The sequence below is a fragment of the Vigna umbellata genome, chromosome 7 (genome assembly GCF_029865625.1).
Source record: "Vigna umbellata cultivar VRB3 chromosome 7, Vumbellata_1.0, whole genome shotgun sequence".
NCBI lineage: Eukaryota > Viridiplantae > Streptophyta > Magnoliopsida > Fabales > Fabaceae > Vigna > Vigna umbellata.
Genome location: NC_142171.1, coordinates 42,397,364 through 42,412,535, shown reverse-complemented (window position 1 = coordinate 42,412,535; position 15,172 = coordinate 42,397,364). Strand labels below are relative to the sequence as shown.

General features: G+C 38.8%; 2 protein-coding genes and 1 long non-coding RNA gene across 3 annotated transcripts; 1 reads left to right on the top strand and 2 right to left on the bottom strand.

Annotated features, from left to right (window-relative positions):
• Positions 1-3,977: 3,977 nt before the first annotated feature.
• LOC148196047 (uncharacterized) lies at positions 3,978-6,633 on the bottom strand. Its single transcript, XR_015781000.1, has 3 exons — positions 6,162-6,633; positions 5,975-6,062; positions 3,978-4,229 (listed from the first exon to the last, which is right to left on the bottom strand). It is a non-coding gene; the product is annotated as an uncharacterized LOC148196047 (long non-coding RNA).
• An 884-nt stretch (positions 6,634-7,517) lies between these two features.
• On the top strand, positions 7,518-11,553 carry LOC148196046 (glucose-1-phosphate adenylyltransferase large subunit 1-like). Its single transcript, XM_088094994.1, has 14 exons — positions 7,518-8,200; positions 8,318-8,443; positions 8,538-8,711; positions 9,104-9,196; positions 9,281-9,364; positions 9,445-9,500; positions 9,651-9,744; positions 9,853-10,038; positions 10,152-10,232; positions 10,451-10,537; positions 10,638-10,742; positions 10,915-11,021; positions 11,161-11,221; positions 11,313-11,553. Exons 1-14 carry the CDS (start codon positions 7,970-7,972, stop codon positions 11,412-11,414), a joined length of 1,587 nt encoding a protein of 528 aa, XP_087951120.1. The 5' UTR covers positions 7,518-7,969; the 3' UTR covers positions 11,415-11,553.
• LOC148196045 (mannan endo-1,4-beta-mannosidase 7-like) lies at positions 11,442-14,575 on the bottom strand. Its single transcript, XM_088094995.1, has 5 exons — positions 14,027-14,575; positions 13,612-13,806; positions 12,893-13,015; positions 12,351-12,544; positions 11,442-12,239 (listed from the first exon to the last, which is right to left on the bottom strand). Exons 1-5 carry the CDS (start codon positions 14,351-14,353, stop codon positions 11,792-11,794), a joined length of 1,287 nt encoding a protein of 428 aa, XP_087951121.1. The 5' UTR covers positions 14,354-14,575; the 3' UTR covers positions 11,442-11,791.
• Positions 14,576-15,172: the final 597 nt, after the last annotated feature.

Here is a 15,172-nt window from a genome sequence, read left to right as displayed (position 1 = left end):
GTGATTGCCAAAACCGAGATGTGAATCTCGTGTCTCGGTCAGAAATGATGCTTGAGGGCACTCCATGTAAACGAACTATCTCATTAATATACAACTTGGCCAAGTTTGTCATGGACATCTTCAGATTCACGGCCAAGAAGTGTGCGCTCTTCGTCAATCTATCCACGATCACCCATATTGAGTCATGATTCCTAACCGTTCGTGGTAGATGAGTCACGAAGTCCATGGAAATGCTATCCCACTTCCATTCAGGAATTTCCAGTGGCTGAAGCAAACCACCTGGTCGTTGGTGTTCGGCCTTAGCACGTTGACAAGTCAGGCAGGAAGCTACAAAACGTGCTATATCACTCTTCATTCCAGGCCACCAAAACGATTTCCTAAGATCTTGATACATCTTAGTCATACCGGGGTGTATGCTAAGACGACTATGGTGTGCTTCCTCCAATATAATCCGTTTCAGCTCTCCATCATTAGGAATGCACGTTCTACCCATGTAACGTAACATACCATCCGTTCCAGCATTAAACCCCTTGGCTTTATCTGAACCGAGTTCACCAAAGATCTTCGCCAGCTCCTCATCCTCACGTTGCTTCATCCATATACGATCAAACACATTGCTTGATATTCTAAGGTTGCAGCACTTGATGCTGTTCGGTTCTAATTCGAACTGCAACCTTAGATCTCTGAAGCTCTCCACCAAATCCAGCTCCTTCACCATCATAGCCGAGACATGTACTGCCTTCCTGCTCAAAGCATCCGCAACTACGTTGGCCTTCCCAGGGTGATAAAGCAATTCAAACTCGTAGTCTTTTAGAAATTCTAGCCAACGCCTCTGCCTCATGTTCAACTCCTTCTGATCAAATAAATATTTGAGGCTCTTGTGATCACTGAAGACTTGAAACGTTGATCCGTATAGGTGGTGCCTCCAAATCTTCAATGCAAACACGACTGCTGCCAACTCTAGGTCGTGTGTGGGGTAATTTTGCTCATGAATCTTTAATTGTCGAGACGCGTACGCTACTGGACGTCTCTCCTGCATGAGCACACAGCCCAGACCCTGGTGAGAAGCGTCACAGTACACTTCAAATGGCTTGGACGTGTCTGGAATAATCAAAACTGGCGCGCTCGTCAGTTTCACCTTCAGCTCCTGGAAACGTTCCTCACATAGATCAGTCCAAGCGAATGGTTGGTCTTTTCTGGTCAATTTGGTAAGCGGAGCTACTATCTTAGCGAATCCCTCTATGAAGCGTCTGTAGTAGCCCGCAAGTCCAACAAAACTACGCACCTCCGTGACCGAACGCGGACTCTCCCATTCCAATACTGCTCGCACTTTTGCTGGATCCACTGCGATGCCTCCAGCCGACACCACATGTCCCAAAAACTGAATTTCCTTCGTCCAGAATTCGCATTTTGACAACTTGGCATATAATTCCTTCTCACGCAACACTCCAAGTACAATCCTAAGATGCTCCTCATGTTCGTCTTCAGTCTTGGAATAGATGAGAATATCATCTATGAAGACGACTACGAAATCATCCAAATAAGGCCTGAAAAATGCGATTCATATACTCCATAAACACGGCTGGAGCGTTCGTCACTCCAAATGGCATCACCACGTATTCATAGTGTCCATACCGAGACCTGAAGGCTGTCTTGTGAATATCATCTTCCTTAACTCTGATTTGATGATATCCGGATCTCAAATCAATTTTAGAAAATACTGCAGCTCCATGTAGTTGATCTAGCAAGTCATCAATCCTTGGCAAAGGGTATTTATTCTTGATGGTCAGCTTGTTCAATTGCCTATAGTCTATACATAACCGAGAGCTGCCATCTTTCTTCTTTACTAGGAGTACAGGCGCTCCCCAAGGTGACACACTTGGCCTGATAAATTGTTTCTCCATGAGCTCTTCAATCTGTTTCTTAAGTTCAACCAACTCTGCAGGTGCCATACGGTATGGTTGTACTGATATAGGGGCTGCCGTGGTCACCAAGTCTATGGTGAATTCAACTTCTCTAACAGGAGGCAACCCTGGTATCTCATCTGGAAAAACGTCCAGAAACTCCTCCACAACAGACGTTCGTTTTTGCTTCAAATTTCCCAGCTCTTGGTCCTCATGTGTCATGATGAGAAAACAAGCCGCGCCTTCCATAATGTCTTCCTTTAACTGACCGAGTGTCACACCCAAGCATTCCTCATCTTCTTCAGGAAATACTAACTCCTTCTTGCCACAATCTATGAGAATGCGATTGGTATTGAGCCAATCCATTCCCAAAATTATTTCTAAATCTTTGAGAGGCAAACAGATAAGATTCACCTTGTACCTACGTCCTTCTACCTCAATAGGGCATCTAACACACATGGTAGACGTCCTAACTTCACCCGCAGCTGGTGTTGACACCACCAAATCAAAATTCATCTCGCTCACAGCTATTCCCAACTTATCAACGCACGCCTTCGATATGAAGGAGTGTGTTGCCCCCGAATCAAACAGCACACAACAAGAGGTACCAAACACAAGGCAGGTGCTGATGATGAGTGTACCTGAATTGGCTGCCTCTGCACCAGTAATCGCATACACGCGTCCAGCTGCTTGGGCTCGTCCTCCTCTAGCCTGATTTCTGCCAGCATTCGGTGGCCTCAACACAGCTCGTCCACCCATGTTGCACTCATTCTCCAAGTGCCCACTTCTTCTACATTTCGTGCAGAATTTTCCTCCCGTGAGTTGGGGCAAGATGAACGATAGTGTGGCCCTCCACACTGGAAACAAGTGACGTTTCCTGGCTGTCCGGCAGTGATTAATGCTCGTGATCCACTTGCATTTGACTGACCTGGACGAGCGTAAGGAGTACTTCTCGTGTTGGCAGTACCCCTGGATACAATCGGCCCTCTAATCACCTGTGTTTGCTTCTTTTGTCGTTCCACTTCTGCCATATTCTTCTCCAATACTTTGGCTCTTTCCACCATTGCAGGAAATGACCGAATGCATAAACTTGATATCAACACCTTCAGATCGCTTCTTAATCCATTCTCAAATTTCCTACACTGCCACTCTTCACTAGTGGCCATCGTATTAAACCTCAACAACTGTTTGAAAGAATTTGTGTACTCGGATACAGATTTTCCCCCTTGCACCAACTGAAGAAACTCTACTTCCTTAGCATAGCGGACGCTGTCTGGGAAATACTCTTCATAAAATTTGTTTCTAAAAACCTCCCAGGTGATAGGAGCATGAGTGTCGGCCAGGATAGCCCTCACACTCGTCCACCAGTGGCTGGCCTCACCAGTCAACAAGTACTCAGTGAACGCCAATCTGTTGTCGTCAGGGCACCTCTTTGCATTATAAATCTTCTCAATGTCCCGCAGCCAATGATCTGCCTCATCAGGAAGGCATTTTCCATTAAATTTGGAGGGATGATGTTGAAGAAAGCTCTCCAAGCTCCATTCTGCAGTAGGCGGGGCAGCGTTAGAAGAAGAGGCTCCTGGTGTGCCTCTTGTAGCTGCAATAATCTCCATTAATTGGCGTTGTGTGGCCTCAGAATTTACGCGTGCGGCTTCTAAGCTTTGCAAAGCAGCTGCGTTCTGCTCCATTAAGGTGGTGTTCTGCTGTTGCAGTCTCTCAATGACTGCCTCCAACATCCTAGTATTGTTGGGGGCGTCAGGCTCGTTAGGCTGAGGTGGGGGAGGAAGTCTAGGAGCCATTCGTTCTCTGGTCCATCAGAAAACGAACGTTAGAATTGTTCAAGAGTTAAATACTTCAATAACTCATTAAACATATAACAAGCACACAACGAAAACATAGTGCACTCATAACCCTACTTGTCCTTAAAAGAACAAAACTGCTCTGATACCACTAATGTAACATCCCAAAATACAGTAATCACTATAATTCAGAATTTATCACAATTAACAGTAACAGTAAACAGTCTTTGCGTAATTAACAGCTGCTCCAAAAGAAAACAGCACTTATATAAATAAACAGTACTGTACAGTAACTTACAGTAGAGTTTACAGTGTTCAGAATTTCAGCAAAAATACAAAAACAGATCTGCAAGAACAAAAATCTGCAGAATTATATACAGGCTGCCAGAATACAGCACACCCAAAATTAACTACTGCTGCTACTACGGAACTAATCCCTACTGCTCCAATTTTACTTCAACGTCCACAAGGTTGGCATCCTCCAAATTTTCTTCTTCCAGTACTTGCTCAAGGGATGCACCACCATCTGCTCACATCCACAACGGATGATCATTGCATTTCGACAAGACGGATTATACATGGACATTAGACAACACAAAGGAAATGCAAGGGTAAGCTTATAATATTTAATTTATAAAATCAACACATACAGTTACATATCAATCCACACATTCAACATGTAAGCTCATCAATTAACAATCATATAGATACGTATAAACGACAGACCGTCCGGACTGTATGAACCGTGTAGCTACAGGCGTCCGTGCACCCGAGTGGTGTGGTAACTGTATTACACTCGACAGCTGCCACTCGAGGTTAACTCTATCCAAAGTACCCCTAAGGAATAGAGCCTCCTGCCATTCCCACGCATGACTACTCCCTTCTACGTGAAGATGAGTATCACGGAATATCAGGATGGACCAAGCCAGCATTAGCATGCCCACAGTCATACTTTACAAAACTCAATAATCAATCATATCAGAAACGTTCCTCCTTGGAACGCTAATAAAAATCCGTTTCCAATAATTCATTCCATATATCATTCACCATATTAAACCGTTCACTGATTCACATTTTCGTTCTGTGTTCCACTCTCTTAAATTTCACGAATGTTCATCACTTAATCAACAGGAACTTAACATGTTACAGTACTCCTACATCCTCGTTTCTGAACAAAAGAAACGAACCATTTATTCACTTGATACGTTTCAACACTTAATAATTTGAAAATACTGATCTTTAAAAGATATGGATGATACTTAGAATATTTTGAAGGTAAAGAATCCAGGTGGAATCCAAAGGATAGAAACCAGTAAGAAAATGTTTAGATAAACAGTCAATATAATTGATTTCAGAAAACAACACTGCCAGTCAAAGAACAAACGTTAACTAACAATTTGGACGAACGCCAATTACGTTCGCTCAGAATTCAATGGTAAGGACGAGCGTTCAATTGTAAAACCGAACCCTGCTTTGGACGAACGCCAGGTATATGACCGAGCACAATCAGAACGAACGCTGGTAAAACCCAAGCGTTATCTAGGACGAACGTTTCGATATAGGACCGAACGCCAACTTGGACGAACGTTCAGTATAAGGACGAACGATCTCTAGAACGAACGTTCGACATAAGGTCGAACAACCATAAGGATTAACGCTCGACATGAGGCCGAACGTCATTGAGGACGAACGCTCGACTTAAGGCCGAACGTTACTTATTCATAAAGTTTTTAAATGTTTAAATACAGTTGAGCCAGACGAACGCTCATACCTTCAATTTGGGGGACGCTCGTTCTTCGAGCAGAATTCCTTCCAAATGAAGGAATTCCCATCTAAGTTATTCTAATGAAACCCGAACGTTCTATGACCGTACAGGGACGAGCGTCACTTAGCAACAGAGAATGATTAGAAATTCAGAGTTTTCGCACTTAGCAGAAATTTTTCCAGATTTCCATTTTTCAACTTTATACTTTCATTTCCAGATTTAATTCCCTTCAGACACCATCATCATGCAAATTTCAACATTTAAATCATTCCAACCACACAATAACCATTCTCCATTCATCCATAATCAATTCAATCATGCATTTAAATCAAATTCATCATCAAATAAAATTCATATAAGCCGTATCAGTTCATGACAGATCCATCCAAACCAGAATACATATCAGATATCAGTAAACTTTCTAAATACTCAAACATCATGCTTTCTTATATGAATCTCAGATCATAAATCAAACAGTATAAATTAAACATATAAGCTTCCCTTACCCGGATTGGAATTCAAGTTTGTCCTAGATGTGAAATGGCTTTGTTCAACAAGCTTTTCCTTATACTCTTGACTCCTCCAGAACAAAATCTAACCACGGATTACAGAACACTCAAGATAAGAGTTTGCATGCAACTAAAACCCTATTTTTCCAGAAACCTAAGGATGAACTACAGCAGGGAGACTTACCAGGTTGGATTCAAATTCTATTCGGTCCAAAATGAAGATCACTGCAGTACGAATACTCCTACGGTGCTGCAAACGTGATTGGAGAAGAAGTATGAGTTTTTACAGTAAAAGGAAGTTCACTGGTTCAAGAGAGAAGTGGGAGAAGGTGAAAGGGTGAGTTCAGAGGTTGAAGATGAGTTCGTGCAAGTGAGAGAGGGTTTTCGAAAAGTCTGGTTTTGTTAAACCAACGTTCAATTGGAAGAACGTGTCACAGGTTGCCACATGCACACCAAACTCTGATTTGGAAGATTCCAACGTGACAAGTGGCGTGTGTGCATGCAGAGTTTAGTGCGTTTTAATGTTTCAGAGAAATGATGGGCGTGGTTCTTCGTGCACATCAGAGGGGAATGGAATCAGTTTGGGGAGTGGGTTTTAATGGCTGGAATGAGGTGGCACGCATTAAGGGTGAGGTGTCAGGATTTATTTAAGCTAATTATTAAGGGTTTCACAATGCATGATAAGCTTAGCTTTATCCAGGGAAATCTATTTTTAATTCACAATAAAAACATTTTTATCCGTAACTAGCTTCATCCCCATGGACGAATAATTAATAATTTTTAAACATACATATGAATAAATTGAGTTCCAGAAAAGTATCAAAGTTAAATTTAATATGTAAGTATGCAACAATAAGTTTTGAAGGAGATTCTTCAAAAGAAAAAGAAGAAAATAATATTGTTTTTACTTCAATAAGATCATGGGAATAATCATATCATACTTCACATTTATTTATCTGTTGCTTAATACAGCTATATTATTCCATCGTTAAAAAATACAGCAATATTCTCCCGTTACGAGAAGAATGTTTCATGAACATTCAAGTGAAACAACTCTTAATTTTGAAATATATAATGCGAATACAAACAAATAAAAATAAAATGAAAACAGTGATAATCACAATTCGTTTGACGAGTCATTTTATTACAAATAATTAAGAATACAACAATGAAAAACTGGCTTACAGTTATTTTTTAATGCTATTATTTCATAAAATGTGACTTTAATTCTTATAAAATTTTAATCATGGTTTCATTTAGATTTTTATAAAGTTAAATAATTTTGGTTAAATCTCGAAGTATAACCGTCAAAAGCCATTATCATATTAATCCGAATCAGGTTATTCAAAATACTGGAGAATAGAAAGGCAAGACAAAGAAACATCATTAAAAGAACTAAGAAACATGACTTAATTTAATACCTAAATCAATCAGGATTTACGTTTTCGATTTTGATGCAAGTTAAAGAAAGTTTAGAAAAGAAACACGTAACAATGGTGGGAACTAGGAAGTGTCAATGTTAGGGAGCAAGTCAGAAAAACTAGTAAGGCACTGCTGACTCATTGACAGAAAGACTTCGCAGGTTTCTCGTGAGCCTCACATTGGAATCTGCCCCTTACTTGCCGATTAAAGTCACTGTGTTCAACTTCATCGCTTTCTTCTCCCTCTGTCAACCCTCTCCATTGCCACATTTCTCTCTAAGTTCTATTTTCTGCTCTCCCAGGCCCCACCTTCGTTTTCCTTCAACCAACTCTCAATTAGAAAAGTGGGTTCTCTAAAAAATCTGATTTTTTTGGGGCCCTTTTTCACTTGAATCTCCCCAGTTTTGATTCTTCAACTTATGGTGCAAATTGTCTGAAAAGTTAGGCGCTTTATGAAAGTGATTTAGCTCCTCTCTTCCTTCCCTCTTACAAACTCTGTACTCCAATTTTCATTGAGCAGAAAAGTACTACCAATCACCAAATCCCGAAAGGTTCCTTTTTCCGTCGTTCAATGGAGTCAACTCGTGCAACCTTTGGTGGCATTCTAGCTAAAGTCAGTGAGGGAACTGGAAGAAGCAGGAGAAGTGGGTTCTGGGGTGAGAGTACAAGGGGAAGTGGGAACACAAGGTTTTTAAGTGTTCAATCATGCAAAACTTCACAAACCAGTAAGAATCTTAGAAGCTCCAAGCCTCCTGGAGTTGCACGTGCTGTTCTCACATCAGACATCAACGAAGATTCGGTGGTAAATCAACAAATGCACACACATCATATATTGAAAGGAAATTTTTATTCAGTTTGGCGTGTCTGATTGTTTAATAAGCATTCAGTTTCAATTCTTAACCGCAGTGCTTCCTTTTAGGCATATCAGAGGGTGCCCACTTTTGAGACCCCCGAAGTGAACCCAAAAAGTGTGGCTTCTATAATTTTGGGTGGAGGTGCAGGAACTCGTCTCTTTCCTCTTACTGGCAGAAGAGCCAAGCCAGCGGTATTATGTGATTTTGAGTTGGAATTTTGTTGGTAACGGTTGCTATGATTGCAAATCTTTATGCAAAGTTTCTGTTTTTGAATGAGATTCTCAGGTTCCAATTGGTGGGTGTTATAGACTCATAGATATCCCCATGAGCAATTGCATCAACAGTGGCATCAGAAAAATATTCATTTTGACGCAGTTTAACTCTTTTTCTCTCAACCGTCACCTGTCGCGGACATACAGCTTTGGAAATGGCATGAATTTTGGAGACGGTTTTGTGGAGGTGGGTTACTGTTATGTTTGAAAGGAAGTTTTGATTTCTATTTTCGAAAACTGTTTTTAGTTTTTAAAATGCAACTTGCTCAGATAGTCAGTGAATGGTAATGCCAGACATACACCGGAGTGTGTAATTGAGGGAGAGGTTGAACTAGACGAGAAAATCTGGCAGCTGTGTCTGTTTTTTGGTTCTTTAAACACTTGTTTTTTACAATAATTTTCAGAACTTACTGGATGTTGCATGATAAACTGATTGCTGGGTGGTATGAAATTGTTTGAGAAAATGGTTTTTAAAACCAGCAAGTGGTAAGACAACCAAACAACATTCGTTATTTCTTCTGGAAAGTGCATTTTGCTACAAGTTTTATCAAGAATTGATTTGTAATTATATGTGAACAGGTCTTGGCCGCTACTCAGACGCCTGGAGAGGCAGGGAAGAAATGGTTCCAGGGAACAGCCGATGCTGTTAGGCAATTTATTTGGGTTTTTGAGGTAAAAACATACGATGTTGTGTGCTTGCTAAAAATACTAGTTTGATATATGTAGTAGTGAATGTGGGTCTGTACGATCTTGCAGGATGCCAAGAACAAGAATGTGGAGCATATATTGATACTTTCTGGGGATCATCTTTACCGGATGGACTATATGGACTTTGTACAGGTATAAATGGTATAAATTTTCATCTAACATTTCTAGTTTTCTGAAACTAATGTTGATTTCGATGGGGTCTATGATTGCAGAGACACGTTGACACGAATGCTGATATCACAGTTTCATGTGTTCCCATGGATGACAGGTATCTCTACGTGAAAATCTGCATGATTTGATTTCTTACAATAAAGGAACTCCACCTTATTCACAAGAGCTAAACATTCACTGAAAATGATATCTTTTTTGTTTTATCTTGAATTGAGTTTGGAGTTGATCAGCGTTAATTTTCTTGTAGCCGGGCATCAGACTATGGACTGATGAAAATTGATAAAACCGGACGAATTGTACAGTTTGCAGAAAAACCTAAGGGATCGGATCTAAAGGCAATGGTATGCTGATAGTATCTTGATTCTAAAGTCTAAAATACATACTTTTACTTGAATAATTGAGATTTTGATCTAGTTATTATCTAGCTGATAAATTTTCAATTACTGCAGCGTGTTGACACCACTCTTCTAGGGTTATCGCCACAAGAAGCAGAAAAATATCCTTATATTGCATCCATGGGTGTCTACGTGTTTAGAACTGAAACTCTGCTGCAACTATTAAGATGGAAATGTTCTTCATTCAATGACTTTGGATCTGAAATTATCCCATCTGCAGTGAGCGAGCACAATGTCCAGGTGAGAGGGAATTTCTCGTTGTTGTTCTTTTTTAAAATCTTTGAATGCCAACAAAGTAATCTCTTTTGGTCTACCAGTAACCTGCCAATTTTTTCTTTCCCTTTGCATCTCAGGCATATTTGTTCAATGACTACTGGGAAGATATTGGAACTATAAAGTCCTTCTTTGATGCAAACCTCGCCCTAACAGAACAGGTTACTTCAAATAGCCCATAATTTTTTAATGGCTATACACTTTGGGTAACTTTTCACGATTTAGAAGCATTGATTGTTTATTCTTTTGAATGTTGCTGATAATAGAAGACTTGAATATATAGTGTTGATAAAATGTTATTTTTACTATTGAACAAGTTTTCATTAAAAAGGGAAAGTGTAGTAATCCAATAATTAGTTATTTATGGTATTACTTGCAGCCTCCTAAATTTGAGTTTTATGATCCAAAGACACCTTTCTTCACTTCCCCAAGATTCCTCCCACCCACTAAAGTAGAAAAATGCAAGGTATGTCAGTCAATTATTACTAAGTTGCTTTGTGAGATTGGACTCTGCTGAACATGATGACACTGTTGATTTGATGTTTGCATATGGGTTGGTTTCATAGATTGTGGATGCAATTGTTTCTCACGGTTGCTTCTTGAGGGACTGTAGCGTTCGGCACTCTATTGTGGGAGTACGCTCACGTTTAGAATCTGGTGTGGAGCTTCAGGTAAACAATAATCTGCATTACCAAAATCTGTACTGCATTTCCACTCCAAATCGTAGGAATCAATTTTTAACATCCCTAACACAACTCCACCTCCTTGATTGACAACTTTTTATCTTCTGTTTTGGATCATCAGTGATAAATGCTTTATACCTTCTTGGATTTTGTTATCCAGGATACCATGATGATGGGTGCTGATTACTATCAGACCGAGTCAGAAATTGCATCTTTGCTGGCAGAAGGAAAGGTTCCAATTGGTGTTGGGGAAAATACAAAAATCAGGTGTGGTTGATTGAGTCTCGTGAAGAATTTCCTCTTATCTGTATTCTAACAACATTTAAACCATACTTACCAATTTACATGCCATAATGTAAAAAATTATTGGAACCATCCATTCCTGATACCCCGATTTTTTTTAAAGGAATTGCATAATCGACAAGAATGCCAAGATAGGAAAGAATGTTATCATCGCAAATGCAGATGTGAGTAGTGTTTCAACACGTTGCTTTCAGAAACTTCTGCAATAGACTTATATACTCTTATCTAGACTGATTTAAATCATTGATTTCTCAGGGTGTCCAAGAAGCTGATAGGGCCAAGGAAGGATTCTACATCAGATCTGGCATCACGATTACACTGAAAAATGCAACCATTAAAGATGGAACAGTTATATGAAGCATCCAACAGGCCTCTTTGTAATCATAGTATAGAAATAAATACATTCACTTGCGGACGTAGTCCTTGATGAAACGCATGCTTGTACATTACTAAGTTTCTTTCCATATATCTCAATAAATGATAGTCATGCCCATAACACTTGTAGGACACATCTAATACTTTAACGAAAATTACTACCCACTCCGCCCTCTACAATTATTAGGACACTCCATTCTGAGGATCAATCCTCACACAATTAAGTTACAAAGTTGCTAACTTTCTCTCTCTCTCTATATATATATATCTATATATGTATATATATAATATATATATATATATATATATATATATATATATATATATATATATATATATTGGTAGTTAAGACATATAACTCAGTTTCCAACGTTAGCACCGACACGCCATTGTGAGCCTCTGATTTCCTTAGCTCTATTCCATTTCTCGATGTTTCTGAGTCTGGCGTACATCTTGCGAATGTGGTTTAGTTTTTGAGACTGTTGAGCGATCAAAGTAGCCGTTGAGGGGCTTTCATCTAAGACCACCTCGTAACCATCTCGAAAGGAATCCATTCCTTGAGCTAGAAGCTGCCAGAACAAGCCACCAACAGCAGCACCACCACTACTTGCGGATGAGTATATTGCTGAATAAACCGTGTTGAATAACCGATCCCTTGGTGATGAGTTGCCACCGAAGCTTTTTGTGGAAATACCGAACTCCGCAAAGAGAACTGGCTTGTGAAGAGTGTTCTGCGCATCTTGGATGTGCTCATCCACCCACCGCTCTAAGAATGATATTTGTTCTTCATAACCTGAACTCGATAGCCTGCAAAGTAAACACGACCCATTCAGCTTTAACGACAAAATGGAAATCTTGTACACAACTGATCTGAATTTTTCATATAGCAATTTTGTTGATTGAAATAAAAAGTCTAACCATTGGTCTGGGTAGGAGTGAACTGTTGCGAAATCGATGCCGGGGATTTGGTTGTTTGCAATGAAATCAGTTCCAACATTGAAGTTTGGATTGGACTGAAGCTTTGACTGGCCGTAGAAACCCTCCAAACCTGCTTCCAGCAAGTGGTTTCCATCTATGGATTTCAGGTGAGATGCCATCTCAGAAATCCAAGCCTGTCAGAATGATTAATTCTTAAAAATTAAAATTACGTAAAAGATGATAGAACATGTATTACATTTTTCCTAGTAAATTATATGTATATTTACAATTTTCCAAGCAATACATTACACATGTACACAGATTATCTATAATTGCAGATTGTTTGTACATTGACAACGACTAAACTACGAAAAATACGAAGTGAAAGTACTATAGTTATCAAAAAATCAAAAAATAATTAACAATATTAACATGCAATCCATGTTCAAGAACTTCACTAGATGAAATTATGCATTTATAGAGTTTTAAAAATGAATTGAGCAATTAATAAATTGATTTGGGAAACGGAATTATGCATTTACCTGAACTGTTTTTCCTGATTGATCAGAAGGGCACCTAATCTCATTCATAAGTTCCCAAGCCATTATAGTTGGATCGTCTTTGTATGCAATTCCAGTGATGCTGTTACGTCTTGTAAGAACAGCCTATAAAACACTCACATAAAACAAACTCCAATGTTACATCTCTTTTTTTCACCAGTAGTACCAATTCTTCTGTATACAAGCCATTCATTCCACACGTTGAGTGCAATTTTAGGAATAAATAATATTAAAAATAAAATTTAATGCTTTTATTTATAAACATTTTTTAAAATGATAATCTAAGGCAATAATGAAAGACTTTTTAGGTAAAGGTGTAACTTGCGAACATGAATTCTCGGTAAGATTTTATAAATACATCAAAATATTTACAACAAAATCAATTGTGTTGGACTCTGTTGTAGAATCTTTAGGACAACAATACGTCGTTTAACTACAATAATTTGTCTTTAACTCTTTTTTCATTCTTCTTTGCTTATTTTTTTTTTATCAAGGAAAAAAAACATGATTGCTAAAACTTTAAAGAAAACACAACAAACCACATATTTCACAATCTTTGTTTTTTTTCCCTGTGTAGATGACAAATTATTCTCAGAGTCATTACTTTCTATCTCGATCGCACAGCACCCATCCTATTTTGTTGAAGCTTGTTTCATCAACAAGGATAACATTAACGAAAACAAAATAAAAAGATCATTTACCTTGATATGGTTTTTGTAGAATCCCTTGGCCACAGGATTTGTGAAGAAGTCATCTTCAGAATTTATGGACTGTCCCTGACTCCTTGCCCATTCTACGTACTGTTTCTTGCCACCCATGTTCTCATAGTTATTCACCAAACTCAGAACCAGCTTGATCCCGTATTTTCTTGCTTCCGCTATTGCGAAATCCAATCCCTTTTATTCTCAATCCAAGAAAACAGAGTTAACAGAGGGAAAATATCATCATCTGTTGGAAGTTCAAAATAAGTAGTACGGATTTCACTTTAAAAGCTGATTTTATAAAATTAAATTAGACTTAAATTACAACATGGCGTGAGTTAGATAGATGAAGTCTTGTAATCACTAAATTTGGTTAATATTCCGTTGTTGTGAAATTGAAAAGTGAGAAACTAACCTGGAAAACTTGTTCGTCGTAGGATCCAGGAGAGTATTGTAAGGGCTTGTAGCCGCCATCACTGAAAGCCCAAGTTCTGGCTATGTTGAGTCCATGATTTGAAGCCTGTTGAAAGGCTGAAGAGACTTTGTTTCTCTGAGAAGGATCAGAGGCAATGTACATAAGCCAATAGGCATTGAAGCCATTAGCATAGAAGGGGCTTCCGTTCAGTGTAAGTTGCACTCCTCTTGTTTTCACAAACCCACCACCATCATCTGCTTCTACACGGAGCACTTTACTCACATACAGAACAAAGAAAACCAAAAGCAACCCACGAAGCACCGCCATTCTCTCAACTTCACTCACTCTCGCTTTTCCCTGCCTTCTCGATGTGGGCTTTTAAATGCCTAGATTCTGTCCTTCTTTGTGGGGTAAGTTAGGAAACTTATTAAAAATAAAAATAATTAGCGTGATTTGTTACTCTTAAAAAGTGTGGAACACTGGATGGGGATTGAAATATTGAAATGCCATTAAAGCACACTGAGATGGTGGTAACGTGGTGGTTGAACTCGAACAAGATGAGACTCAAGAGAGTGGGCCTAGTGAAGAGTGGAAGTCGAAGGAGAAGCACCACAAACCTCACGTGTCACGGTCACTGTGGGTCCGTAATCACGGCCGTTGAAAAAAGACAAAACGTGTGGTTAAAATTACTTGCCCCGTGACTTGTGAAAACGTTATTTTTTTTATTTAGTTATTAAATAACTCATAGTTAAATCAATTGGGTAATACATTTTTAATTTTACAACAAAGGTTATGTTAATTATAATTTAATACCAACTTGTTATTAAATTTTCTATATAATTCTCTAGTTTAATACTAGTAGTAGTTATTTTGGTGATGTTGGGTTTCCAAAAAAGTAGAAAAACGACAGGCGCAATTTACGGCGTAAACTTGGTTGTCTTCTCCTTGCATTAGCTTTCGTTTTCGCACCGAAAGAAAAAAAAACCCGTTTTATGACATTGTCATGTTCGGTAGACCTTAAATTTAATGATGCTAAATTACTTTTTCTTGTTTTAAAACAAATTCGTACGGAAATTGATATCTTTAATAAAAAGTTTTAATTGCAAACAGGTCAATTTTGAAGGAAAAAACTTATTTAACCTAATT